The sequence below is a fragment of the Ahaetulla prasina genome, chromosome 2 (assembly GCF_028640845.1).
Source record: "Ahaetulla prasina isolate Xishuangbanna chromosome 2, ASM2864084v1, whole genome shotgun sequence".
Classification (NCBI taxonomy): domain Eukaryota; kingdom Metazoa; phylum Chordata; class Lepidosauria; order Squamata; family Colubridae; genus Ahaetulla; species Ahaetulla prasina.
In genome coordinates, this window is record NC_080540.1 from 143,332,508 (window position 1) to 143,360,489 (window position 27,982).

The 27,982-nt window shown below is 36.4% G+C and overlaps 1 protein-coding gene and 1 pseudogene across 8 annotated transcripts in view; one reads left to right on the top strand and one right to left on the bottom strand.

Annotated features, from left to right (window-relative positions):
* Positions 1–27,982, top strand: part of LOC131193151 (cholesterol transporter ABCA5-like) — an 81,485-nt gene that overhangs the window by 44,994 nt on the left and 8,509 nt on the right. For 7 of the 8 annotated variants that reach the window (XM_058173053.1, XM_058173052.1, XM_058173048.1 and 4 more), the window contains 17 exons: positions 676–845; positions 3,181–3,353; positions 3,983–4,120; positions 5,483–5,596; positions 9,552–9,722; positions 10,901–11,014; positions 12,032–12,169; positions 13,091–13,156; positions 15,559–15,650; positions 16,830–16,953; positions 17,676–17,793; positions 17,898–17,989; positions 18,773–18,948; positions 19,550–19,625; positions 20,047–20,141; positions 24,290–24,409; positions 24,541–24,690. In XM_058173053.1, the coding sequence (XP_058029036.1) occupies positions 676–845; positions 3,181–3,353; positions 3,983–4,120; positions 5,483–5,596; positions 9,552–9,722; positions 10,901–11,014; positions 12,032–12,169; positions 13,091–13,156; positions 15,559–15,650; positions 16,830–16,953; positions 17,676–17,793; positions 17,898–17,989; positions 18,773–18,948; positions 19,550–19,625; positions 20,047–20,141; positions 24,290–24,409; positions 24,541–24,690 (2,127 nt within the window). The remainder of the gene's footprint in view (positions 1–675; positions 846–3,180; positions 3,354–3,982; positions 4,121–5,482; positions 5,597–9,551; positions 9,723–10,900; positions 11,015–12,031; positions 12,170–13,090; positions 13,157–15,558; positions 15,651–16,829; positions 16,954–17,675; positions 17,794–17,897; positions 17,990–18,772; positions 18,949–19,549; positions 19,626–20,046; positions 20,142–24,289; positions 24,410–24,540; positions 24,691–27,982) is intronic. The other variant, XM_058173056.1, reaches the window with a different exon arrangement.
* LOC131193155 (glutathione peroxidase 1-like) lies at positions 20,155–24,282 on the bottom strand (annotated as a pseudogene).

A 27,982-nucleotide genomic window follows, 5' to 3' on the forward strand; every position in this document is an offset into this window, starting at 1 on the left:
AGGCAAGAAACGTGTGACAGCAGTTGAAGGAACATGATGGAAAGAGGTGGCTGAGAAGGCAACAGTTGTTCCAAATGTCCCTACTGGCAGCTATTATGATTTCTTGTAGTGTTTCTTCGAAAGTTATTCCTGTAGCAATAGCACTTAGACTTATATACCAACTGAAGTCTGTTTGCATACTGTTAAATTGACACTAAATTTTTACATTTTACTGCCAATATTCTTTTTTCAGATAATAATGATTCCTAAATTTGATAGTTTGCATCAACTGACTGGATGCAAACACCTTACTTGCTAGCTCTATCTTATTCCCCTATCTTATTCCCCTTCTCTCTCAGGGAAGGGAGAAATGTTGGCACAGCTCAGTCTGATTGGTTAATCGATGTCTCGCTCGAGCAGTAATTGTCAAAAATATTTTTTTCTGTATACTTGCTGCATTTCATTGTTTACTGAAAGTTTTAAAAGTATTTACAAGCTTATTTGTAACCGGTGTGTGTTGCAATATAAGAAAATTCATATTCAAAACCATTTAATTACAGTTCTCAATATCTCAAGATACCTTTAGTCAAAGACTGATGGACTGTAATGTAGTGCAATGTAATGAATTCCTCAAGACAGGCCTGCCTAATCCTGATCTAGTTCTTAAATGGACCTCTGCGTTTTCTTTTCTTTCAGATTTTTGTTATTTACAGTGTTTCTTGTTATTCAGATTTTTATGTTTGTTGTGCATCACTATTTGAAAAAAGCTGTAGTTCCTATACAGCTATCTCCAGATTTATATTTTCTTAAGACCAATGAAACATATGACAAGTACAAAACCAGTCTCCTCATTCAAAACTTCACTGGTAAGAAATTTAACAACTACATTTTAAATGCAATATACTGATTGGCTTTATTTCCATTCCAGTTCTTTATTTCATATTTATAAAATCTACTACGGGTGGACTTTCTTGTTCCAAAGGATTATATCCTAGCTCTGTGATGGCGAACATATGGCATGCGTGCCACTTGTAGCCATATCAGTGGGCACGCCGGCTCAGCTCCAGCATGCATATGCACGCCAGCCAGCTGATTTTCGGACCTTTTGGGCCCACCAGAAGTAGGGAAACAGGCTGTTTCCTGCGTCCGGAAGGCCTATGGGAGGTGGGGAAGGCCCATTTTTCTTTCTCACATGGCTCCAGATCCTCTCTATGCATCTAGGGAGGGCAAAAACAGCCTTCCCCAGGCCCTCCATAGGCCCAAAATGGCCCGTTTCCCAACTTCCGGTTGGACAGGAAGTGACTTTTTTGCTGTCCCCAGCCTCTAGAGACTTCTAGAGTGGCTCTGGAGGCTGGGGACAGCAAAAAAGTCACTTCGTATACAACCGGAAATTGGGAAATGGGTCATTTTGGGCCTACGGATGGCCTCCGAGGGGGTGGGGAAGGCTGTTTTCGCCCCCTCCCCCCCCCCAAGATGAATAGAGAAAGCAAAACGGGCCTACTGGGCCATCACGTGCCAGGACCGGGGAAGGGGAGGGGGGTTGTGTGTGCATGCACAGGGCAGGGCGCATAGAATTATCGCGAATCTTCCCTCCACACCCCCTCCATCCTGGCACGCGATGGCAAAAAGGTTAGCCATCACTATCCTAGCTTTTCAAAACAAAATACAAAATTGGAATTGGAAACGCCATCGCTCACTGAGTTGTGGTGAAGTGAAACATTACATGACTGTGTGCCAAAGTTAAAGCTTCTGTTGTGCTGCAGTTGTTAAGCAAATGACTGTACATTGTTAAGTGCAACGTCATGTAAGGGTGACTTGCAACTTCCTGCCAGCTTCCCCACGATCACATGACTGTGAAGATTGCAAGTTGGAGGACCAGTCAGAAACTATTTTAGCATTGTTGTAACTTTGAATGGTTGCTGACTGAGGCAGTCAGTAAGCTAGGATTTACCTGTATTGATACAATATCTTGGGACTATGGGGATGTTTAAGAGCTGGAAAATGATTGAAAAAACTACGGAGATTCTCCCAAAAGTCATAGAAGAGAAATAACTGTATGGTAGCCACGTTAGACCTTCGGTTCTCTCATTCAGTTTTATTTCAAATAAAGAATCAGTAATAAAAAAATTTAAGGAAATCATTTTCAAAATAAAATACAGTAAAATGATACCTTGGTATTCAACTGCTTTGAAATTCATCAGATTTGGTACTCAACGAATTTTGAGGTGAACATTTTGTCCTGATACTCATCATTCATTTGATACTCACGGCAGAGTTAGAACTTGTCAGTGCCGGCTGCCTTATGACTCACTACATTATTCCTTATGGGAAAAATTTGTTTGGTACTCATTGTTTTTGGTACTCATAGCACGTCCCAGAACCAAATGATGAATACCGAAGTACCACTGTATTCATAATAATAAAATAAAAATAAAAAGATTACAAAATAAAATAAAGAAGGCCTGGGGTTCCTAATTCCATAGTTGAAATTAGCAGCACTCCATTTCTCTATTTAGCATTTTAAAGAATAATGTGGATTGCTGAGAAATTATAGTGAGTAGGGGAGGCCGTTGTAGAGTTCTTTGTTTTCTCCATGGAAGAAGTAGCTTGTTTTAAATGTTAGGAACACTGCATAATGTTTGGGTTACTGATAAATTGACCAGAAGGTACATCCATATTTTTGCAGAGCAAAATGGTAGATCGCATAGAACATCTGTACCAAAAAAAATGGATGTGCAAAGTGGATTGTCATGAATAATGAATTCAAGTTCACATAGACAAACTATGGATAAGGAGGCCATGAATTATAAGGTTCAGCTGCATATTTACATGTAGGTTTCAAACTAACAGATGTCCAATGGAGAGCCTAACCTTGTATGCATCTGCAGGAAAAAAAGGCAAGGTTGCATCATAAACTCTTTCCCTTTGTGCTATAAAAGGTGTTTCATGATGCTGCAATTTTGCTTTTGTTATTCTGGTCCATCCCACTCAAATGCCATTTCCTAAGGCTCTCTAGAATTGAAAAGGACCCCATTCTTTTTTTAAAAAAATATTGTCATCCCTCTCTCCAGATCATTCTTACATTGTACCTGAATCTCTTTTTAGAGTTAACTGTGGTTAAATTTTATATACTTAAATTGCTCTGAATGTATGGAATAGTTGTGATATTTTTATGCCATGTTCTCCTTTTTTTTAATCTAGGGTCAAACATAGATGACTTAATTAGTGCTCTTAGAAACCAGAATATACTTACAGAAATACGCAGTGACAGTGATTATGAATCAGCAGATTTCCATAGTACAGCATTAAACAACAGTGGATATGTGTCGTTTGCCCCACATAGTGCAGCATTAAATGTATTTAAAGTAGATAAGGTAAGAAAAGATAATAATTCTCTTTGAATATACAGGAATTTAGTAAAATGTGTATGTAATTATATGTAGTTGTACAATATGATCTGAAAACAAATGTATTAAATTTGCTAAGGACAGAACAATCTCAGGTTAGTAAGTTTGTAGATGGTGAATTGCTTTTGGATACTTCAGTTCTGTGAGGGAGTAAAATGTATACATATCCATAAAACGAGAGGGGGGAGAGAGGGAAAGGAAAGAGAAAGAAAGGAAGGAAGGAAGGAAGGAGAAGGAAGGAAGGAAAAGAAAGGAAGGAAGGAAAGAAAAAGAGAGAGAGAGAGAGAGAGAGAGAGAGAGAAGGGCTTCAGGATAATCACCCAAATCTAGTAAACCATTTGACAATACCACCTAGGATTCAGCAGAGTTGCAGAAATACCTTGTGATCACATCATAAAGAAACTTTTATCTGTTTTAATAATATCATTGATTTAAATTTTAAACAGCATGAATTATACCATACTGCATCATTTTATGCTTCTAAAAGTTCATTTTAGTTCCTTTTTTGTAATGAGGTATTTATCACTTCTTGTTGTATTATACCCAGATGTATTCTCATAAATATAGAAGTTTAATTTTTATGTTTGTTGTTGCAGAGTTATATCTTTACTGCTGCTTTTAATCGCACCATGATACATTCTTTACCTGTCATGATGAATATTATTAGCAACTTCTACCTACACAGTTCAAACATAACTGAAAAGATCCAAGTTTGGAGTAACCCTTTCTTTCAAGTAAGTGAATGTGACAGTCCAAATGCTGATATTGTAAATTCTTCATATAATGATGGATAATGATGCTATATATTAGGAATTAAACGATTTTGGCCATTCTTTTCAGTATTCTACTATAGCTCCAATCTGATTCAGTGGATTGATGTTACTAAGCATTTTTTTACATTGTCATTTGTCCATGTATTTTCAAATTTCATTTGCTCTAGTTTTATCTTTTACATAATACAAATTTTCAGAATAATTTTCATGTATGTGTGCTGAAGAAATTCTAAGCTGGGAAATTTTTTTATTTTATTTCTTTTTGTCACAGCAGTATACACAAACATTGTCATAAATAAAACAACATATCTTGAAGAAAATACACACACACACACACACACACACACACACACATATGTATGTATGTAAAAAAAAATGCATCAACTATATTAATTTGATATAATGAAGGGAACAATAGGACAGGAACGGTAGGCACTTTTGTGCTCTTATGCACGCCCCTTAAATGCCACTCGAGGCCAGAGATTCCCTGAAAAATGAAGATTGGAAAGTCTCAACACATGTTTTCAAGAAAATGTACTTTGCTAATTGTGTATAATAGATTGTTGCAGTAACTGATCTGGTTTAAAATGCTCATGACATACACTGATTCTCAACTGGTTATAAGCTCTGCTTCCATCTTTCTGGTAATAATTTAAAGAACTACTAACTATGAGACTTGAGACATCTTTAAGTCTTGTCTCAAAAGTGATTTTAGTGCTGTCATGCATGTAATGCTCTTCATTTTCTCTGCTTTATGATTTGAAAGAATGCTGGAACCAAATACTGCATACTATAGCTCATAGCACAATACAGCTCATACCTCCATGGCAAGATAAAAAAATTCTCTGCATCTTAATGTAGGCATAAACTGGGTTGTAATATTATAAAGAACGTATAGGTGTCTTGAAATTTATCAGTTATAGGAAGGGGTAATATAAAAGGGAAAAACACCTAGTATTAAGGCTTGTGGTAGTGGCTAGAAATGGTTGCAGAGCAGTTTTGAAATGTCATGTCGATTCATTTTTGTCAGTATCAGGTGATACATCAGAAAGGAAAATTGTATTCCTAAATACAATTTAGGGTTTAAACATGTTATTTAAAGTTCTAGAATTCTGCCTATTTTTCGATGTATGAATAAAAATTCATTACAGATTGGAATTAGTTGGTATTGTAGGATTATTTAATATGACACACGTGAAATGCAGTTAGCGAGGCATGATCTATAGGATACCAAAATAAGCAGGCCATAAGTTTAGACTTTGTTAGACTTCAAGGTTAATTAAAAAAAATAAATTTTCTTACACAAAAATCTCTTATTTTCAGGAAATCACTGACACAGTTTTCACTCTTGTGCTGTATTTTGAAGCTGTCTTACTAGGAGTTCTTGTCACTGGAATGCCATCATATTTTGCCATGGAGAATGCAGAAAATCACAAGGTAACAAATCATGTTTTTTTTAATATATATCTAATGGATGGATGGATGCTGAATGGTGTACAAATTAAAACATATCCAGTACAATAAAAATAAGAAACTAATAACCCATAGACTGATATGCCCATTTCTGTGGTGTGCCTTTGAGTTAGTTTTGACATCAATTCCTGATAAAATGCTAGAAAAGATTATCAAGCAGTGAGTGTATAAGGAAGAAAGTGATTATTAAAAACCATTCGAAAGATTGTGTTAAAAAACAAGTTTTATGTTGAATAAATAGAACATTGTGATATTGCTACTACCAAATGGATTGCTGAATAACCATAGCCAATTTATGGTCCTCAATGAATGTCTCCATGAAAAGAAATACGCATCAGGATTCTGTCCTGGCACAGTATTTATCAACATTTTTTTTAAAAAGAGGATAAAGGGGATGGTCAGCAATTTTGTAGATGATGTGAAGCTTGGGGGATGGGATGGAAAAGATTGCTAACACTTGAGAAAACAGACTCAATGTTAAAAGGATCTTGATAGACTTGAACTTTGGCTCTTTTCAAACAAAATTGCAAGCAATGTAGACTTCTATACATATAGAGGTACAATGTAGATGGAACCTGGATCAACAGTAGTACTTGTAAGAAGAACCAGGATGTCCTGGTAGACAACCGAATGAACATGGGTCAACAGTGTGTTGCTGCTGTCAAAAAAGCAAATGCAATCTTGGTCTGCATCAATAGACATATGTCAATTTCATGGGAAGTAAAGTTTTGCTTGTATGCTGCCCTGGACAGACCTCATCTGGCATATTGAATCCAATTTGGGGTGCCATAATACAAGAAGAATGCTAAGAAACGGAAATGATACAGAGAAAAGCAACAAAGATAATTGGGATTGGAAATAGTATTCTATGAAGAAGAATGGTTAAAAAATGTTCAGCCTTGAGAAGAGAGGTATGATAGCAGTCTTCCTGATACCTAAAAGTCTATCAGGTATGGGAAGAGAGTATGAATTCATTTTCTGTAGTGCCCACAGTTAGAACAATTACCAGTGATTGGAAATTTTACAAAGATAATCCAGACTCAGAATAAGGAAGAATTTCCTGTGAGAACTATTAAATAGTGGAACAACTTGTCTCATAGAATTATCTGACTTCATCTCTGGAGATTCTGAAACAAGAGTTGGATGGCCATTTGTCTGAGTTGATCTGCCCTAGGAGGGAGTTGGATTAGAAGACTTTCAAGATCCCTTACACCATCCTATGATTCTGTTAAATGCCAAAACCTTAGTGATACAACCCAGGTGGTTTATATGCCACAGTTAGAATATTTTCCTGAAGCAACAGAAATATTTGATTGAGTCCATATTCATTTTCTTTTACATATCACATCTCAATTACCATTAAAGGAGTTGGAATAACTTAAAAGACCTTTTAACTGATTTCATGTTATGGGTACTTCTCAGGTTACAACGGCAATTGGGACCAGAATTTCCATTGCTGAGTGACATGGTTGTAAAGTCAACATCACAAAACCACATCAGTCAGCAGAGGCAGACCCAGTTTGCCATCATAACCCAAAGACCATATGGTTCATTAAGAGAAGACCTCACATCATGACATGGCCTATTGGGGCTGTGTACCAATTGAGCCAAGTCAGAGTGCAATTTAGAAGCTAAACAGGCAATGGGATATAATTTTTTTAATTTCCAGAAACGTTGTTATACAGTTGAAACTCAAAAAATTAGAATATCATGCAAAAATTCATTTATTTCAGTAATGCAACTTAAAAGGTGAAACTAAAATATGAGATAGACTCATTACATGCAAAGCGAGATAGTTCATGCCTTGATTTGTCATAATTTTAATGATTATGGCTGACAGCTCATGAAAACCCCAATTCACAATCTCAAAAAATTAGAATATTGTGAAAAGGTTCAATATTCTAGGCTCAAAGTGTCCCACTCTAATCAGTTAATTAAGCCATAACACCTGCAAAGGGTTCTTGAGCCTTTAAATGGTCTCCCAGTCTGGTTCAGTAGGAATCACAATTATGGGAAAGACTGCTGACCTGACAGTTGTGCAGAAAACCATCATTGACACCCTCCATAAGAAAGGAAAGCCTCAAAAGGTAATTGCAAAAGAAGTTGGATGTTCCCAAAATGCTGTATCAAAGCACATTAATAAAAAGTCATGTGGAAAGGAAAAGTGTGGAAGAAAAAAGTGCACAAGCAGCAGGGATGACCTCAACCTGGAGAGGATTGTCAGGAAAAGGCAATTCAAAAGTGTTGGGGACTTTCACAAGGAGTGGACTGAGGCTGGAGTCAGTGCATCAAGAGCCACCACACACAGACGGATCCTGGACATGGGCTTCAAATGTCGTATTCCTCTTGTCAAGCCGCTCCTGAACAACAAACAACATCAGAAGCATCTTACCTGGGCTAAAGAAAAAAAGAACTGGTCTGTTGCTCAGTGGTCCAAAATCCTCTTTTCTGATGAGAGCAACTTTTGCATCTCATTTGGAAACCAAGGACCCAGAGTCTGGAGGAAAAATGGAGAGGCACACACTGCAAGATGCTTGAAGTCCAGTGTGAAGTTTCCACAGTCTGTGTTGATCTGGGGAGCCATGTCATCTGCTGGTGTTGGTCCACTGTGCTTCATTAAGTCCAGGATCAACGCAGCCGCCTACCAGGAGATTTTGGAGCACTTCATGCTTTCTTCCGCAGACGAGCTTTATGGGGATGCTAACTTCATTTTCCAGCAGGACTTGGCACCTGCCCACATTGCCAAAAGTACCAAAACCTGGTTCAATATCCATGGGATTACTGGGCTTAATTGGCCAGCAAACTCGCCTGACCTGAACCCCATAGAGAATCTATGGGGCATTGCCAAGAGAAAGATGAGAGACATGAGACCGAACAATGCAGAAGAGCTGAAGGCCGCTATTGAAGCATCCTGGTCTTCCATAACACCTCAGCAGTGCCACAGGCTGATAGCATCCATGCCACGCCGCATTGAGGCAGTAATTGATGCAAAAGGGGCCCAAACCAAGTACTGAGTACATATGCGTGCTTATACTTTTCAGAGGTCCGATATTGTTCTATGTACAATCCTTGTTTTACTGATTTCATGTAATATTCTAATTTTCTGAGATTGTGAATTGGGGTTTTCATGAGCTGTCAGCCATAATCATCAGAATTATGACAAATCAAGGCATGAACTATCTCACTTTGCATGTAAGAGTCTATCTCATATTTATCTCGCATGTTTCACCTTTTAAGTTGCATTACTGAAATAAATGAACTTTTGCACAATATTCTAATTTGTTGAGTTTCTCCTGTAGAACTTCATTTCATGTACATATCAGTGCCATTGCAAAGTCTAGTGTGAAAGCAATGTGCAAATTGGCTCCCAGTGAAATTTGTATCAAAATTATTAATATCCATATTATGGACATGATAAAGTTTGAAGAAGTACCATTAGGAGAGGTTTTGCTATATTTTGGCTGACTCTCATAGCTATATTTTGATTTAATCACTATCCTAACTATAATTGCTGATCACTCTAAGGATTCTAAGACACTATGTAATTACTATCACTTCTAGTATGTACTACTTAATCTGTCTTTTAATTTTTTTCCAGTCTTTAAGATGTACTTAATTTTTTTTAACTTGATGAATTGTTTTTGGATCCAGTTTTATTCATGTCTCAATGTTTTGTCCATTTTTCAAAAATAACTTAATGTTTTAATTGTTTACATTTAATAAACTTTTATATTCTTCCAGTATTCAGATTATATAATGGTTCAGTATTTAAAAAATGTACCACATATAGCATGTAGTTATGTTTAATATTAACATATCAGCTACATACAGAAAGAGCAAAATCAGAATGAATGATGAGATTTACTGCTGCAATATGTTATCTACCTACCTATTAACCTATCTGTTATTTATTTTGCAGACAAGAGCTTACACCCAACTTAAAATCTCTGGACTTTATCCTTCTGCTTATTGGTGTGGACAAGCACTAATTGATATACCATTATTTTATATAATTCTTCTTCTTATGATAGGAAGTTTATTTGTATTTCATCATGGAGTTTATTTTTTCCCTGAGAAGTTTCTTGCTGTGGTAAGTTCTATTTTACAATAAATACATTTTCTATTATTATTTTTTTCAAATTATTGTGAATACATTTGGATTTTAAACTGTCTCTCCACAAAAGTGAATAAGAATATTTTTACTTTTTTTTTTCAAAATTGAAAACCATGTTATTAGGCCATATTGGTTTATCTTAAGAAGCAAAATTCCAAACAAATGCTTTTCTAAAAATCATTTTCTAAAAAAAAAAATAGACTGATTATTGCTTGGTGTAATAAGAATGTTTAATTGATTTATTAGATTTGCTCATTTTATTCATTTACTAGTATGCCAACTCTAAGCCAGGAACTCATGTTGTGGCTAGGGAAACAATAAAAGCATAATTAAAAATTTGCTTCTTTTGGAAATGGGTTATAATATTGCAGACATATGGAAGTTCTTTATTCAAGATACATTTTTATCTAGTGAAAACTCAGCATTGTTGCTAGAATATACTTCTTTCACATCCTCATTCTTTGTTAGTGTTGCATTATTACTTTAATGTATTATTACTTTCCAGCCATTTTCGGTAACGAGAAATCCTCTGTTCCAGTAGAGGAGATTGTCTGAGTTCAGGGTTGAACCGTGGAGTCCTTGGTGCTCTCTTAGCTTGGTTGTTTGTTTCCAGACTGTGCAAGCAAACCAACCAAGTTCAGAGAACCCCAGGGGCTCCACAGAATCCTTTGTACCTCTTCTATCACAGTTCCTACAAAAAGTGTTGCACAAATACGTATTTTCATCAGTGACTGCAAGAAGAGTTTTGAAGAATTTTGTTATTCAGTCACTAAATTGTGTCTGACTCTTTGCAAGTCCATGGATATAGCATGCCAGGCCCTCCTGTCTTCTGGAGTTTGCCCAAATTCATATTTGTTGTGTCAGTGACACTATCTAACCATCTAATCCTCTGCCATCCCCTTCTCCTTTTACCTTCAATCTGTCCCAATATCAGGGTCCTCTCTTCCCATTTGGCGGCCAAAGTATTTGAGCCTCAGCTTCAGCTTGAAGAATAGGACAGCTGTATCTATACGAAACAGATGAGAATAGAAGAAAAGGAGCAGGAATTAAGTGGCCTCATAGCTTGCCTGTTAGAAAATCCCTTTAGGCTTATGTACTACTTTCTTTATCCCTGATCTTCAAAAATCAACTAAGAATTTTCTTTTCATCTGCAGGTTTTTTGCCTTATTGGCTACGTTCCATCCGTTGTCATGTTTAATTATATTGTCTCCTTCAGCTTTAATGCCATACAAAATACCAAAGAATTTTGGTCATTTATTTTTTCAGTGGTAAGTTAAACTTATTTGTTGTTTGTATTACCCACCCCTCTTATATAATATAACCCTGGTGGCTAGCAATAAACAGACAACTATAGATGTATGAAAAATAAAAACAACAACCCCATAACATTTTTTTTAAATGACACACTCCAGCCAGGACATCATAATAACTCTATTCTAGTTATACATGTGTTGGTTTAAATTTCTATCCTGGCCCATTGCCTGGGGGAAGAACCAGGTGTTTGCAAGTCTTCTGGAAAGCCAAGTGGAAAGAGGCCTCCAGATCTTGAAGTGAAGGTGTTCCAAAGGAGAGGTATTTTTACAGAGAAGGCACACCTCCTAGATCAAGCCAGGTTACATTGTTTAATAGAGGAGGTCTGGAACACACCCATCCTATCTGATTTAGCAGTGCAGGCAGATACTCTCAGGTGTAGCCAGTCCTGTTGATAACCTGTCCCATGCATGCAGAGCTTTAAAGATAATAACCAGCATCTTGAATGGCATCCAGAAGGAGATTGGGAGCCAGTGCAGCTCGGATAGCAGTGATGTAACATGTGCAAATCATAGAGCACTCAAAGCTGTGTTATCTGATCTATTCTGGAATACTGATTGCCTTTTTTTGAAACACACTGGTCTACCTTCTTTAAAAATAGAGACACTGGTCTATTAGCTGCCTACAGTGCTGATCAGCTGTAGTGCGGCCCTTCGAAGCGCCACGGCTGTCATTTAAGGCCATTTGCAGCTATATCACCACCGAGAGCTTCAGGGACAGAGAAGAGGAACAGCAAGGCGTGGGCAGTGGGGGGGGGAGGGATTTTTGCTACCGGTTGTCCGAACTACCCGCCCCCATTGCTACTGGATCACACGATCCGGTCCGAACCGGGAGCATTTCACCCCTGATCCTAAGATGCCCTTATACGTTAGCTACAATGTCTTTCTACTATGTATTTGATGCCATGCTGGGGACATGGAATGACATTGGATAAAAATAAATAACAATCTTTTAAATTTTCTTTTCTCTTTCAGGCCGCTTTAGTTTGTTCTGTTGTCATCGAAGTCGCCTTCTTTATGTGGTATTACACAACAGCCGCTGTTCTTCATGTTTGTTTTTCTGTTTTTGTTCCCATCTATCCTCTTATTGGGTGTCTCATTTCTTTTATAAAGGTAGGTTTTCTAAGAAATTGAAACAGTAAATTTATTTCTGGCATGTACTAGGAGAATAAATGGACATAAATTAAATTACTATCGGTATGCGTAGGTATATATACCTGTATATTTATAAAATTATATGTGTATATTGTTCACTTAAGACAAATACTGGATAAATATAAAATTAGAGACCATGTATGTTACGAAAGACAATAAGTTACAATGCCGGAGAGGTGGGAACAGAAAATATTTTAAAGGGTGATTCTGCCTTCATTTTAATCATATTTATGGAGAGTTTGTTGGCTGTCCTTCCCACCAATGCTTAACAATATTGCAGATTGTGCTGTGAAGTGTTTCCCAAGCCCCAGGAGTAAATATTGATCGTGTGTAAAGCATTTGGATAGCAAAAGTTATTTCACTAGAGGGTTAAATTACTTCCATATTTTATCTTAAATACGATTATGATGCTGCTCCTTATAAGCTGAGAATTAAAACATGAGAAAGTTACCTTCAGGCTGAATGAAGATCAGAAGATTCAACATATAATTTGGATGCTACATTTAGCATCATTCCATTTCAATTAATACTAATTTCCACCGTAATGCTTTCCACCATAATACACACATATAATTTTATAAACATTTGGTTATTACAACCATATCAGATAGTATACAACAGAGGGACCCTCTCATTTGACTGTCCTGGATACTTTCTGAATTTAGCTTTACTTCCTATCATTTTGTTATTGTTATCACTTCTTTTCACGATAAAAGAAAGATTGATTAATCTTGATACTACTATTGGTGACAGAGAGTAGTTTATAAAACCTATTGTATTATAAGTTATCACTAGTTTATAAAAAACTAGTTACTGGATTCAACTGTGATTCTAAATTCTACTGATTTCAGAAAGAATAAATATTTATTGTTTTGTTAGATAGTGCGGAAACTTGATAACAAGATGGAGAAGCACTCAGCAAGATTGTTGATTTCTGTTGCAGCGGTAAGCACCTTTTAAATAAAAGATCCAAGAGATCAGCTACTTTGTTACACCTAGAAATAATAACATATTGTGTTGTTTATTTTATGGTTAGTCTGTTTATAAGTTGTGCAAAACTATGATATGTTTAAAAAATGGTTCAGCCATTGTGAGGGACACTCCCCCTCACCTACAAAAGTAATAGTATTATTTGATTTTGCAGGAGCATTGATTATACATGGAATAAAAAGCATATACATTCAATTGTATTGTGTTAAATGCAGTATTATGAAAAAAATGTGCTATATTATGAAGACAATTTAAGTTGCTTTTGGACTTGGTGGGAAAGGAACACAGAGTTCTTAGCTACATGGAGGAACAGAATTTTTCTTCAAGACCTTAACAAGAATTGTGGGGTTTTCAAGTCATCCTTTTAGTTTAGGTTCATATTTATTGCTTGGCCCTGAAGAATTATTTCAGCTGTAACAATTGTATCTCTATTGATATAAGTGGTTTACTTCAAAGGCCAGCATAGAAGCAGCAGACCAATCTTGCCAGTGCTGTATTTAAATATTATTGAAGAATATTTCTTTCTTTCTGGTATGCTGCCCAGAGTTGCACTACTCAAGATGGGCAGAATATCTCTTATTTTATTTTCATGTTTCTTAAATATGAAACAGTTCTTTGTGATGATAGGTGACAATGACCTTAGGACACTGCAGCATAGACTACAGTCTGATAAGAGGCAACTCAGTCAGTAGGTGGTAGAAAAGCGTTGCCAAATGGACCCTCCCTAGTATTCTAAAGACTAAAAAGAAAGTGGGGGGGACATAACTTCAGTCTTGCAAGATTCTGCTAATGTAACCTTACAATAGCAACAGCAATAGCACCTAGATTTATATACCGCTTCATAGTGCTTTACAGTACTCTCTAAGTCAGAGGTCTTCAAACTTGGCAGCTTTAAGACTTGTGGACTTTAACTCCCAGCCAGCTATGCTGGCTGGAGAATTCTGGGAGTTGACGTCCACAAGTCTTAAAGCTGCCAAGTTTGAAGACCTCTGCTCTAAGTGGTTTACAGAATCAGCCTATTGCCCCCAACAATCTGGGTCCTCATTTTACCGACTTCGGAAGGATGTAAGGCTAAGTCAACCTTGAGCTGGTCAGAATCGAACTCTAGACTATGGGCAGAATTAGCATGCAATACTGCATTCCAACCCCTGTGCCACCACAGCTCCGAAAGATATAGAGTTGGTGCTCTTTGTTGTGTTTCTTATCCTGGACAAAGAGTTAAAATTAAACTTGCCAGACTGAAAGTATTTTTCCCCTTCTCTTTTTAGTCTCCAGAAAACTAAGGAGGGTCTCTTCTGAAACACTTCCCGCGATTTTTCCCCCATTTGCAGACTGAGCTTCCTCTTATCAGAAGTTGCCTAGGCCTGTGCCCAAAGTCATTCTCGCATGCCATCACAATCCTATTATTCAGCTTTGACATGGATTTTGAAAAGTGAAATAATAGAATGTAAAATGGACCCTCAATCCATTATAGTCATTTTACTTTGTGCTATATTAGGGCAGAGTGGAATTGTGGTGTAAGTAATTGATGGACTCGGGCATTTTTTTTTTTATGTCATGCATATTTGGTTTAACAGAAACCTAGGGCAAAATACAATACACAGCATTTTAGAAAAAATAATACACACAAGAATATCACCATAAATAAAATTAAATTTTAAAAGCTAGAATGTTAAAGACCAAGATGAAACAATAACAAATAGCATTTAAAAAACGGATGAAAAAAAATATTCTGTAAAATCAAAACTTAACATCTCTTTTTTGTGCATGAGATTTATAACAGCATTTCGGATAATAATGTCAATGTAGAACAATACCTCATAACTTACAACCACAATTGAACCCGAAATCTCCATTGCTAATCAAGAAAGTTGTTAAGTGAGTTTTGCCCCATTTCATGACTATTCTTGCCACATTTGTTAAGTGAATCACTACTGTTATTAAGTTAGTGTCATGGTCATTAAGTCAATCTGGCTTTTCCATTGACTTTGCTTGTCAGAAGGTGATCACATGATCCCAGGACACTGCAACTGTCATAAATACAAGCCAGTTACAAGTGTCTGGATTTTGATCACATGACCATGGGGATGTTGCAGTGGCTGTAAGTGTGAAAAATGGTCATAGGTCACTTTTTTCAGTGTTTTTGTAATTTTGAACGGTCACTAAATAAATGGTTGTAAGTTGAGGCCTATCTGTATTCAGCTGCTACAATGAATTATTTTGTAAAACGTTCTATCATAATCAGCTGGCATTCTAAGCAGCGGTTTTCAGTTGTCTGTTTCTATTGTACTTGCTTACAAATTGTTGTTGTCTCTAGCAAAACAGAAGTTTTAACATTTTTTTTTCTTTCATATTAGCCATATTTGCAATGTATAGCTTGGCTCTTTCTTCTGCGTTATCTTGAAATGAAGTGTGGGGGGAAATCAGTAAGAAAAGATCCATTTCTCAGGTTGGTGTAACACTGATAAGAAAACATAATATTCTAGTATCAAATTTCAGTAGGTAATGATAAATTTCAAATATCTTTTGAAGAAACTTTTTGTCCAAATAAATAAACAAACAAATAATGCTTTATTTGATATTTCAGTTTCACTGCTTAGAAGTCTATATGTGCTTACCCTTGCATCTGTTTTAAAAAAAATTTATCAAAGGGAAACAGAAAACATATTGCTGAACTATAGTATTGAACTGGTATTAAAGAAAAAAAGGATTGGAAAGAATAGTCAGTTTCTTGCAGTAAAGCTTGGATTGTTCATTAAAATTCAAAATATAATTCCAAGGAAAACACATAGATGTAGAATAAAGAATGTGTAGGTTGGTGTCGCTTCCAGACTATGTAGCAGAATGGATGTTTGAAAAATACAGGTATTGATAATGGCATTGGGACCAGATTTGCCATCGCTAAGTCACATGATCATAAAATAGGATGTGATGTGAATTAGCAACAGCAATACCAGTACTCTGGGTTGTCATCATGAATTGAATCACTGTGGGTCGTTAAGTGAGAATGTCACATGGTCATCCCCATTGATTTTGCTTATGAGAAGCCAGGAAAAAAAGATACAAATGGCAACCATGGGGATCTGCAATGGGAAGAACTCTGAGGACCTGTCATAACTATTACATCACAGATTGGAATAATCCCTGAACAAGCATATATATTTGTGAATGCCTTCTGCTGATCATATGTTTTATGAATAGTTTGGTAGTGAATCTGCAAATATCCTTGTGTTGACCATCATTCGTTCTATAGCTTCATTTGAATTAATGGGCATTATCATTTATTTTTACATACGATCCAGCTTCTCCTGACCTTTTCCATTGATCATCTTTTATTAAATGTAACAGCCTCCTAGACTTTAAAGTATGTGGCCTGAAAAGCTTTTTCTTTTTCCTGAAAGATGTTTCAACAAAGGGGCAGACTTGTAACTGTAGCTTTTCTTCCTGTTGTGTTGAATTGTTCCTCACATCATGACACCTGGGGACTTTTTCCAATTAAGAACATGCTAATTTGAGAGCTCTTGTAGCTGACTTACCTTATTGTTGAATATTATATGGAACATTTTCCTGTTTATTTTGTCTGTTCAAAGAGCCATTGTACAGAATAAATCTTTTTATCTGTTTTCAGAACACCTAGGAAGCCCAAGCCCTGCAAACTTCCGGATGTGCCGCACGATGAGAATGAGGATGAAGATGTTACAGCAGAGAGGCTGAAGGTTAAAGAGTTGATCACTTGTCAAAGCTGTGAAGAGGTAAATCTTCCCATCCCACGTAGCGCTCTCTCCTTACTGCAAACCAGGATTGAAAAGGGTAATTTGCTTAGGTATCTGGGAACAGCTGATGAGTGGTATCTGAGAAACTGAGACTCCATGAAGATGGGCCTGGTTACATTTTATGGAAACCTAAAACCAGCCTGGCTTCTCCCTCCATCACCATGCACCTAAACACTTCCTTCTTTCTGCATTCAAGAAAAATAAAAAATAGTTCACTAGCTGTCCTTGTGCTGAGTGTTATAGCACATTTCTCCTGTCTCTACATTTTGTATGTTGCCGTGTCAGGACCTCTTCATTTCAGCTCCTTTGTGATCCACCGTGCAATGATATAGCAGGAACTGGGAAACAAGAGGAGTGCTTTTTCCTATGATTGTTCACACCATATCTCCTAGTGTCAGAAAACCACAAACAACTTGGGAAACATAACTAAGCCTGTTTCCCACACAATGTAAAGAAAGAATATTTTTGTTCAATATTACTTGTGTAGGATAGGGGAAATAGTGATCTCATGTTGAGTGGATAATCTCTCCTTCCCTCCCCTCTCCCCCAAATCTGGAAGTGTTTTATCTATGTACATTCACTTTTATGTTCTAATGAAAAGAACCAGGTTACTGACTACATTTTTGTCCATTTAAAGGAATGTTTTGGCTTGTACATTCATTCTAGCTCAGATGTAATCTCTGTGTTCTTTTTTTCATTAGAAACCAGCAGTTTTAGTCCACTGTTTGCACAAAGAATATGATGAAAAGAGTGATTTTCTTCTTGGAAGGAAAATAAAGAAAGTAGCAACTAATTGTGTTTCCCTTTGTGTAAAAAAAGGTTAGTGTTACAATTATTTATTATGGACTCAATATTAAAAAAAAATAAGATGGATAATCCTGCCAAGCAAAAACTGCAGACTCTGGTATTTTTTTTTTCCTTAGGGGAAATACTGGGAGTGTTAGGTCCAAATGGAGCTGGAAAAAGCACGCTAATAAATATTCTGGTGGGAGAAGTTGAACCAAATTCGGGCCAGGTAATTGATTTTAACCATTTTTTTAGCAGTTTTTGCAACTGGATGTTATGGGTATTCTCATCTAAAAGAGATCTTATAATGCATATGATAATTCTTTTTGAATTTATAATATGAATAACTCATACTGAGATTGCATATCCATTAGTATATATTATGAATGATGAAGGAATAGCATTGGAAATATATTTCTTACCAGTGACGTGTCTACTGATGGCTTTTCATGTATTCACCTTCATATAATCCTCTTTTTGTGATTGTTATATACTTTCAACTGAACAAGAATAAATAAAATGACCTGACTACAAAAGTGTGTGCTTGAACTAAGCAAAATGGGGAAGGGAACAAAAGTAAAAGGGTTACATTGTGGACTGTAATCCTGTATATTATTTTCTTTTCAGAAATGTCCCAAAACCTGAATCCTATTAGGAAGTAGGAGAGCTATCCAAATGGATGGATGGATTCAGATCCTTTTTTATATATATTACATTTATAACCAACTTTTCTTCTAAGGAGCGCCAGATCACATGCTTTCAGTCACCCCTCATCTTATATTGAGAATAGCTATCCCATAAAATAATTACCAAGAATCTATTCAGGGAGCTCAGTGGAAAAAGTGGAAATTGAAACTTTGTTTGAACTACTACACCACACTAGTTAAAGAGAACTCCTTGAACTAATAATATCTTATTATTATCATTTCAGTAAGGCGTGCTTATGATAACTTTTAAATGTTTCTGGCCTATTAATTAGAATCATGATCTGAAAACAATGGTGTATCTACAGGTGCTGATGGGTGACTTTTCTTCAGGTGATAATAATGAAGATGATTCCATGAGGTTTGTGGGGTACTGTCCACAGACAAACCCACTTTGGCCTGAAATCACATTGCAGGAACATTTTGAAATATATGGTGCCATCAAAGGAATGAGTGAAAGTGACTTGAAAGAAGTCATAAAATGGTAAGACATTGCTAGTGAGAAAAATAATTCATTAATTTTTTGCTAATGATTCATTAATACATATTAATACATTCATTAGCATGTATTAACATCATGGTGTCAGCTGTCCAAACTGTTGACTTTTTGGGACAGTTGACACCATAATTTGTTGTTAAAACTGCTTTATAGGAAAATTTCACAGCTAATTAGTATGTTGAAAAAGATCATAGCCTGTGCTGAGTATAAAGATCTGTCATATTTATTTCTTTTCATATTGCTAAACTGTCCATATCCCTCAAACAGGCTCTGTGTGGTATACAATGTAATATAAATGATAAATAAAACAATGTATAAAAATTAACATTAAAATTAAATTAGGATTAAAAATTTTTAAATGGTACACTAATGACAAACATCAAAAGGGTAAAAATTCTAAGATGGCCATTAAATGTTGGTTTTTACAAAATGGGGGGGGACTAGCCCACAGTTGTCCTCTATGCCCCCCACGCAAGGCCACAGAACCAAGATTTGATCCCTTTGTGGAGGACCAAGAGATTGGGTGCCATATTGCTTTTTTTCACATTACAAGACAGAAAGATGAGTGAGGTTTTTTTTCCCCCAGCATCTCCAGTGCACTTGACTTTAAGGAGCAGCTACAGGAAAAAGTAAAGAAACTTGGAGCAGGAGTCAAACGAAAGGTTTGGTTTTCTTCTGAAACAGTTAACTTTCTAATTCATGCTATGGTAAATAACAAATAATGGCATAAACATTTGACTATGCAAGCAGAGAAAAATGTTCCTTCCCTTAACCTTTTATCATAGCTATTAGGTATTGTAAGATAGTATCCCAAATATCTTTTTGTCTGGAGGAATAGAACTAAAACTACCATCAGGTCATTTAGTCGCTATCTCCTCTTTTATATGTGCTCTGTTACATAAAATGAAATTTGACGTTTCTTTGAAAATAGGGATGTAGAGAATCTCGTTGAGAGTTTCTGAAGATTTGAGTTCATTTGTGCATCTTGAAGTGATTTTTTTTTTTGGCTTGGCTTGGCTTGGCTTTACCTAAAGTAATTAACCATCATTGATGTGTTCCCCCTACCCTGGTCTCTTTTTTTAGCTATGTTTTGCCTTAAGTATGCTGGGTAGTCCCCACATTACTCTACTAGATGAACCATCTACTGGTATGGACCCCACAGCAAAACAGCACATGTGGTAAGTGTCTCCAAAGGACGCAGAGAATATATTTAATGTGAAATCACAACCATTTATTTACTTTCAATATATCCATTCTATTGCATAGCAGGTCAGAATGGGCAGTGGTTAATGAAAGATCCTCTCCGTAGCCTTTAAAAGGCATTTTACTCTTGATAAAAAATAATTTAGGCATAACAAATTTGGCGAAAAGACAATGCTCATAATAGAAACAAAAATGAACATATTGGAAAGTTGCACTCCCAAGAAGCAGAGAAAGGCTTCTATTCTTTCTCCATATGCCTTTATGTAAATATCCAGTCTAACAGAACTTACGAAGATTAACAGCCTTCATATTTCAAAACTCTTTCAAAACAGTTAGCCATAAACCGCTTCAAACTTGATTGCAGAAAATATGACTTCTGTAACAGAGTTGTTAATGCTTGGAACTCACTACCTGACTCCATAGTCTCTACTCAAAATCCCAAAATCTTCAACCAAAAACTGTCTACTATTGACCTCACCCCATTCCTAAGAGGATTATAAGGGGCGTGCATAAGAGCACAATAGTGCCTACCGTTCCTGTCCTATTGTTTCCTTCATTATATCAAATTAATATTATTGATGCATATTTTTACTTATATATTTTCTTCAATACATGTTGTTTTATCTATGACAATTGTTTGTGTATACTGTTGTGACAAAATAAATTAAAAAAAAAACAATACACAGAGATAGAAACTTCTCTTATCTACCGATTGTGTCAACCCTCCTTGCTTTCTTCATGGTTTCTCTTTGCTCTTTGAAGGTTTAAAATTAATTGTAGGTGAAACTGATCGTGCTAGTAGTTCTGCAAGAGTGCTGCCAGGGCTGGCTTTACTTCACTCACACATTATATTTCATTTTTTTAAAAGAAGGAATGGAGAGAGAATGTAGTAGTGCCAGACTGATTGGGTTGCACCTGCCATTCTGATCAGGGAAGGCATCAGAATATAAACCGCTGAAAAGTGATAAAGGGAGCTTTTCTTCATTCTACATAGATGATCTGGTGGATTCACCACTGAGAGAGCATCTGTTCTCTAACCCTGAAATAGAAAATGGCAACATCAGCAAAATTTAAAATAGAAACATCTTTTTCTTAATTTTCAGCTGGGAAGTTTGGAAAAGTAAAACTTTTATTATGACATACAGTACACTGCAGGTCTTATTGCTGCAGAGGTTGTACAAGTATAGTCCACAAATTTCCCGATTGTTGGCATAACGTCCATTCTGCTACCATTCTGGCTCACTTTTCCCAATTACCATTTGCCTCCTTGATCTTTTTTGTCTTACTGTCCAACTTAATAATTTTGGGGAATCTTAGATTGCAGAGGTCTTTGTTCAATTTCATGGATTCATGCCGGATCATGGTTGGTTTTTTAATTGTTTGTTTACTTATTTTTATTTTTTTAATGCAATTTCAAGATTTTATTGGTGCATGGTAGCACTAAAAGCACTGATTCCAAACTGTTCTACTTGCCATAATTTGCAACTTCACATGCAAAATTTTAAAGGTACATCAGGTGCTTATCAAGTGTTTAGAAGAAGCACCATCATAAATAAAATTTTGATGGAGAGTAGAATCTTGCCAGCAGAACAGTTAGTGAACCACAGCAAAACAAGAAATGTAGAAAAAGGCATAACATTTAAGACTACCTCACATTGTAGAAATCTTTCTAAGTACATATCAGTTCTAGTCCCCTACATTTGAATGATTTGCAGATTGGTTAAAAACACAGATTTTGTCTGTTACATCAGAGGTCAATGACACTCATAATATTTATGAACTTCAGACTAGTGATCGTCCTAGGTAATAGGCCTTTTAAAGAAGAGTTATAGGTTTATTTTATATCACAGCAGCTTAGTACATTCTTGTATTTCAGAGAAGCTTTGCTGATACAATATATAAGCAACTATCTTCTGCATTTTCTAGATTTATGAATTTAGTTTAACATGGAAAGTTAGAATTAAACTTACATTATGGGTAGCATTATATACTTTTAACAACCTAGACCAAAGCAGAAATGTAGGGAAGTTTTATCAAGATTTTATCTGGTCCAACCTAATGGTTTGCTGAAGCAGCTTTTCAATGCCATCCTGCATCTTGATAGTTTCAAATCTTCTGCTGTACCGTTTGAAAGGCACCCCGTCATGACCAATGAGGAATTTTCAAAATGCCATGCAATGTCACTGCGGCACACGGGATACCAAGTTATGAACTTTGGATCAGTCATCAGAGACACAGAATCATCATGTGGGACAGGCAATGATTCTTCCAGGAACTTGAAAAGAGGAATGAACTTTTTCCCCATTAACTTCACACGTCTCAAACACAGGGAAGTTGGGCTCATATCCATTGCCTGGACGGACAAATTTCAGGGAATTCAGGATCTCTTCATTGATGGCATTTTCCTGGTGACCAAACTGGTTAGAGGGGAAAGCGAGGACGGTGAGCCCTTGAGAGTCGAAACGCTGCTGCACTTCACGAAACTGAGTGAAGTTGCAGCTCGTTGTGCCTCAGAGCGAATCCATGTTGGAAACCAGCAACACCTTTCCCCACAGCGAGCCCAGATCAGTGGGCCCCGAAGCCCCGAGTGGGAGCGCCTCAATGCCGGCCAGACTATAGCTCGAGACACCAGCCATTGCAACGGCACAGGAGGACCTGCAAGAACTGCCCGGATCATGGTTTTTAAAGTATCACAAGGCAGCATTTGTTTAAAGGGAACTGCTATATTTTTCTCCTGAAAAATATTGCAGCCTAAGAATATTATACCCATCAGCTATTTTAGCAGTAATAAGTTTTCCCAAAGCAAAAGATGGCTAGAGGATACTGATGTCAGACAGGCTCATATTACCTCTCTCAAAGAGTTCTTTTTAATGGCTATAGCTCAGACTGAAGGAGAAAACTTTTTAAAAGCAATAACTTGGATGTGGAGTTAAGACTACATCTCATAATTGAGAATAAGTGAGATAAAATATCGAGAAGTCAGCAAAAGATTGCAGGTGTCATCTCTGCAAATAAACTGATGAAACAGTGGCTCATCAGATTAGCAGTTGCAAGAAGATCGCACAGATTGCCTACAAACAATGGCATGACAAAATAGCAATTATGGTGCATTGAAATATCTGTAAGTAACACCATTTGCCTACAAGAGAGAACTGGTGAGACTACAAAATAGACAAAGTAATGGAAAATGAAGAAGCTAAAGTGCTCTGGGACTTTGGAATTCAAAGAGGCAAGCACTCATCACATAACACCCCAGACTTAACAGTTGTTGACATGAAAAAGGCTGGATAGTGGGTGTTGCAGCAGAACAAAAGAACTGGCAGTATACGGGAGATACTTGAATAGTGGGGTGTCAAAATCAAGGCCTGGAGTGCTTAGATCTGGCCCCGGGGCTGCCCTGGAAACACTGAAGGACTGGCCTGTGGTGCCTCTTGCCAGTTAAAATCGAGCTCCGGAACCTTGTTTGCTCTGGCAGAGCGCTCAGTCCACCATAGCCACCCCTGGCAAGAGTGACATTGAGTTGGCCACACCCACTCCAGCTCCCTGAGGTCAAACACAACCCTGAGGCGGCCCTCCATGAAATCGAGTTTGACTCCCCTGTTGTATAGGTACAATATAGTAGTCAACTTGAACCCTTCACATGTAGTTATGGTTGCTTTCACCTAACAAAATGAGTTGTTCTATCTGTGAATTGTGGCATAACTGGTTGGTTATCTTTAATTGTTAAGTATTTTCTTTTTTAATTGGCTTTAGCTTTTTTAAAAAATTTCCTGAAAGCTGCTCAGGAATGGAGGAACATAGAAACCAAATAAATAAATAATACTCCTTGCCATAGCCATCATTTATTTATATTGGAAGAGTTGAAGACCAAAGAACATTTCCAGACTTTAAACTTACTCTTTCAAGGGATGAGCAATGTTACCTAAAATAGACCGAACCTTATTTTTTTTATTTTCTTACCAGCACCAGCAGCTTCCCACTTGTTCTTCCTAGCTGTGGCTTTAGTTTTGGGAACGATTAATAGATTTGTTTACACTAATCAGATTGGGACTGCATAGACTGATATAAAGAAGAGTTGACTTAGCAAGACTAATTTTTCCTGAGTATCTATTATGTTTTATAGGAAAGCCATCCGAGCAGCCTTTAAAAGTAAAAAGAGAGCAGCTATTCTGACTACTCATTACATGGAAGAAGCAGAAGCTGTGTGTGATCGAGTGGCTTTCTTGGTGTCTGGAAAATTGAGGTACCTTCTCTAGATATTGAAGTGTTTGGGGGGGAAAAAAACCAAATTTACAATTAACACCAACTTCATGATTTTAATATCAAATCCATTTTTCCTGCTTTTCTCTTCTTCCTGCCCTGAACATCTGATAGGTGCATTGGTACAGTTCAACACCTCAAGACTAAATTTGGCAAAGGATATTTCTTAGAAATGAAATTAAAAGAAGTTCCAGATTTACAGATGAGGGAACAGCTCCAGAGGGCAGTTTTGCGTATCTTTCCCAATGGAAGACCTCTGGAAAGGTAAAAAAGCTGTTGTTGCAAGTCAAGTGGCTATTAATCAATTCCTTCTCTACTAGAGCTGTCTCATTACACTGGGCATAAGAATTAGAGAGAATAATGGATGGATGGCAACATGCCTGATTACAGTAGTGCTTGATTCATTCTAGGCCCTTCCCATTAGCTAATCTGATTTATACCAGCTAGGTAAAATCTTGACTTATAAGTTTTAATCAATTTTTTAAAAAAACATAAAGATGCAATTTGAGAAGCCCAAGCTACTAGTTCAGATTCAACAGTTAATCCATGAAATGAAATTTATTCTATGGACAATTGGTTTTTGTTAAAAAATCATGGAATGCTTAACAAGCAATTTTAAAGTAGATCTTTTTCCTATTAAAAGATGATAGTAACTTAACACCAAGTTACGTACAGCAGTATTATTGCACAACAATTATGATGTACTGTATATCAAGTATGCATACTATCTAGGTATGTGCAAAACATTCCATCTCTAAAGATAGAATGTTTAGGAACTCGGGATATATTTTTTAAAATTTATGGACCGTGCTGATTCAGCTGTAACATGGTCTGTTCACAATATGGTCCTGAAACAAATTGGTTTTGTGTCCAAAGGAAGAATAGGATGTTTTGAAAATTGCAGAGCATTTGGTCTCCAAAGACAAAACGTCTTTCATATAATCCATATTTAGTATTTCTTGTAATTTTTGGCATGTATAATAGAAAACTACATCTAATAGAACCTTAATAATAAATGCTGACATTTGTATATATTGTACAAATATACTTATTCATTTTAAAATTCTTATATGCAGGTCTAATATTGCAGGATAATCATATTGATAAGATTCCATCGTAGTTTTTAATTTCTCATCCCTTACCCATAGATGTACAGTCTTTTCACTAAGGCTAAAATAGAAGCTGGCATCTGTGTGTACCTGTACACCACAGGATTAGTAGGGATCCTTTCAGTTCCATTCCTCATTGTCTGTGGCTCTTCACTTTCCTATTTGTAATGCTTTTTCCTCAAGTATCTATGTTCTAAGCTCCTTTTGTAGTGTTTTGATTGTTAGGTCTGAAATTACGTCTTCAGATTTCTTGTTAACTTTTTGATAAAGACTATTTTATTTCGAAAAGGTTTTTAGAAAGTTTCATCTCAATTACGTCTTGGAGATGGGTGGTTTCTAAATATGATAATAAAAATGAATATTTGTCTTTGTAAATTGAAATCCAAACAGCTTAGCCTTAATTTTGTTTAGTCTACAGTGGGACAGAGAGTAAGCTTCGGAAAGACTTTCAACATCTCTAGTGTCAGTTTCTTGACCATGGCTGACCATGACCATTCTTCAGATGGCTGCCAGTAGGCCAGAAAAGCACCTGGAGAGAGCTTCTTCTAACCAGATGCAGAAACTTTGGATAATTATTTTCATCACCTGTGAGACACCTTTGTTTCAAGCTGTCATTCATTTTTCAAACCAGGACTTCTCACCAGTTCTCCCCCTCCCCCCTTTGTTTTGTCATTAGCATCATCCACCACTGAACTACAGAGTGTACGGTCTCCTAACTCTTCTCTTTCTTGTAAGGATTTGGGACATTTTTCCTTTAATAAAGTAATGAATGCTCATTCATTTTCATCCATTAGCTGTCTTCTGCTATTTTTTTTATCACCATCTGTGTTTAAAAACTCTGCTGGTCTCCTTTAATGGAACTTTCCCTCCTGAATCCTTTTTCTTGTACATTTATTTTTCTGCCTCTTTTTCTGACCTGTTTTCTGTCTTGCTGAACTTTTCTTTAAACACTGGTAGTTTTTCAAACTTTAAAGCATGTTCCTCTTTGCCCTTTATTAGAGAACTCTTCCTTGGATCCCTTTTTGTCTTTAGATTACTGGACTGTTTCTTTTTTCTGATCTGAGGTTTCTGAGAGTATCCTCCCATAATTGATTCTTTATTGTCTTCTAATGACATGTTCAATCCATAGTTATCAGGATTTCAGCCAGGAACTCAACTAAGAAAACATTTTGTCAAACAATGAATGATATTTCAGTGCTAAAATCTTAACATTTTATTGCTATTTCCAGTCCTTTTTGGACCTGATGGCAGTATTTGACATCGAATATTGTTGATTAAATTATGGTTCCTGAGCATCATTGCCAATGTGCTTGATTAATATAAACGTTGTCTTCTCCTTTCTCTGCAATATTGCATGGTGGATTAGAGTCTCAGCAATTTCCATTTATATTAAATGTCTTCCAGGTATCAGTCCTATATTCTGTTTTATTTATCCTGAGTTCCCTGATTTACTGGATTATTTATTTATTTAATCAGTTCCCTAATTTACAGATAGGGTTTTCAATATCATTGATACACTGATAATGCTTTGTGATCCTTGATGACATTGCATGGCACATATCTTACTAGTATTTCCTCTTGAATGTCTTCCCATCACCTCAAGTTGAATATGCATAAGACAGATATCGTATTTGGCCTGATTATCCTTCCTGTCCTGTATTGTGTCTTCACTTATTTGTCTCCAGGGATCTTGGTTTTTTTTATTGATGATCATCTGACTTTATTTGTATATTTATTTATCAATTCTTTATAGCCTCCCATCTCAGAACACCCATTCGGCAATCTTAGAGCAAGGGCAACTAATTTGCATTTATCTATTTACAGTATCTATCAATTTTGTGTAGCTGCTCATTTCACAAAAATCTGGTGGGTGCGGTTCAATAACCCAATAAGCAAAAATTATAAGTATAACAGAGGCAAAATATATTACAAAAATATAAAAAGACAAATGAAAAGATAATTATTATAAAAACAAATAGTGTTGTGATGAATAATTGTAGGTAGAGGGTGGGGAACAATGGAGAAGAGAATAGCTTTGTTAGTCCTTGCTGTGATGTTTTTTGTACTCTTAGATTACTGCAAGTATTTTGGCAGATGTTCCTCATTGTGTCTCAGGTCTTAGTCTAGCACAGTTCATTCCCAATGATTTGAATCATTCCCACTCTTACATTCTGCTGTACCAAAAGGCTCTACTTATTTGAACCAACACCCAGTACCAAAACCATTGGTACTTATATTTGGAGTTCTCTGGTCACAAATTTCTCAATATCTATTTTATTTTCCTCTGGAATCCTTTTTATTCCTTATTTCATTTGCACCAGACCGTCCTTCAGTTTCTCCCTCCAGAATTGTAGTCTTCTTTCAGGATTTTGGCCTTGCAATTCTATAATCAGCTCCCGTCTTGTCTTTTTCATCTCTGTAAAGTTTATTGGCCTTTTAAAGGGATT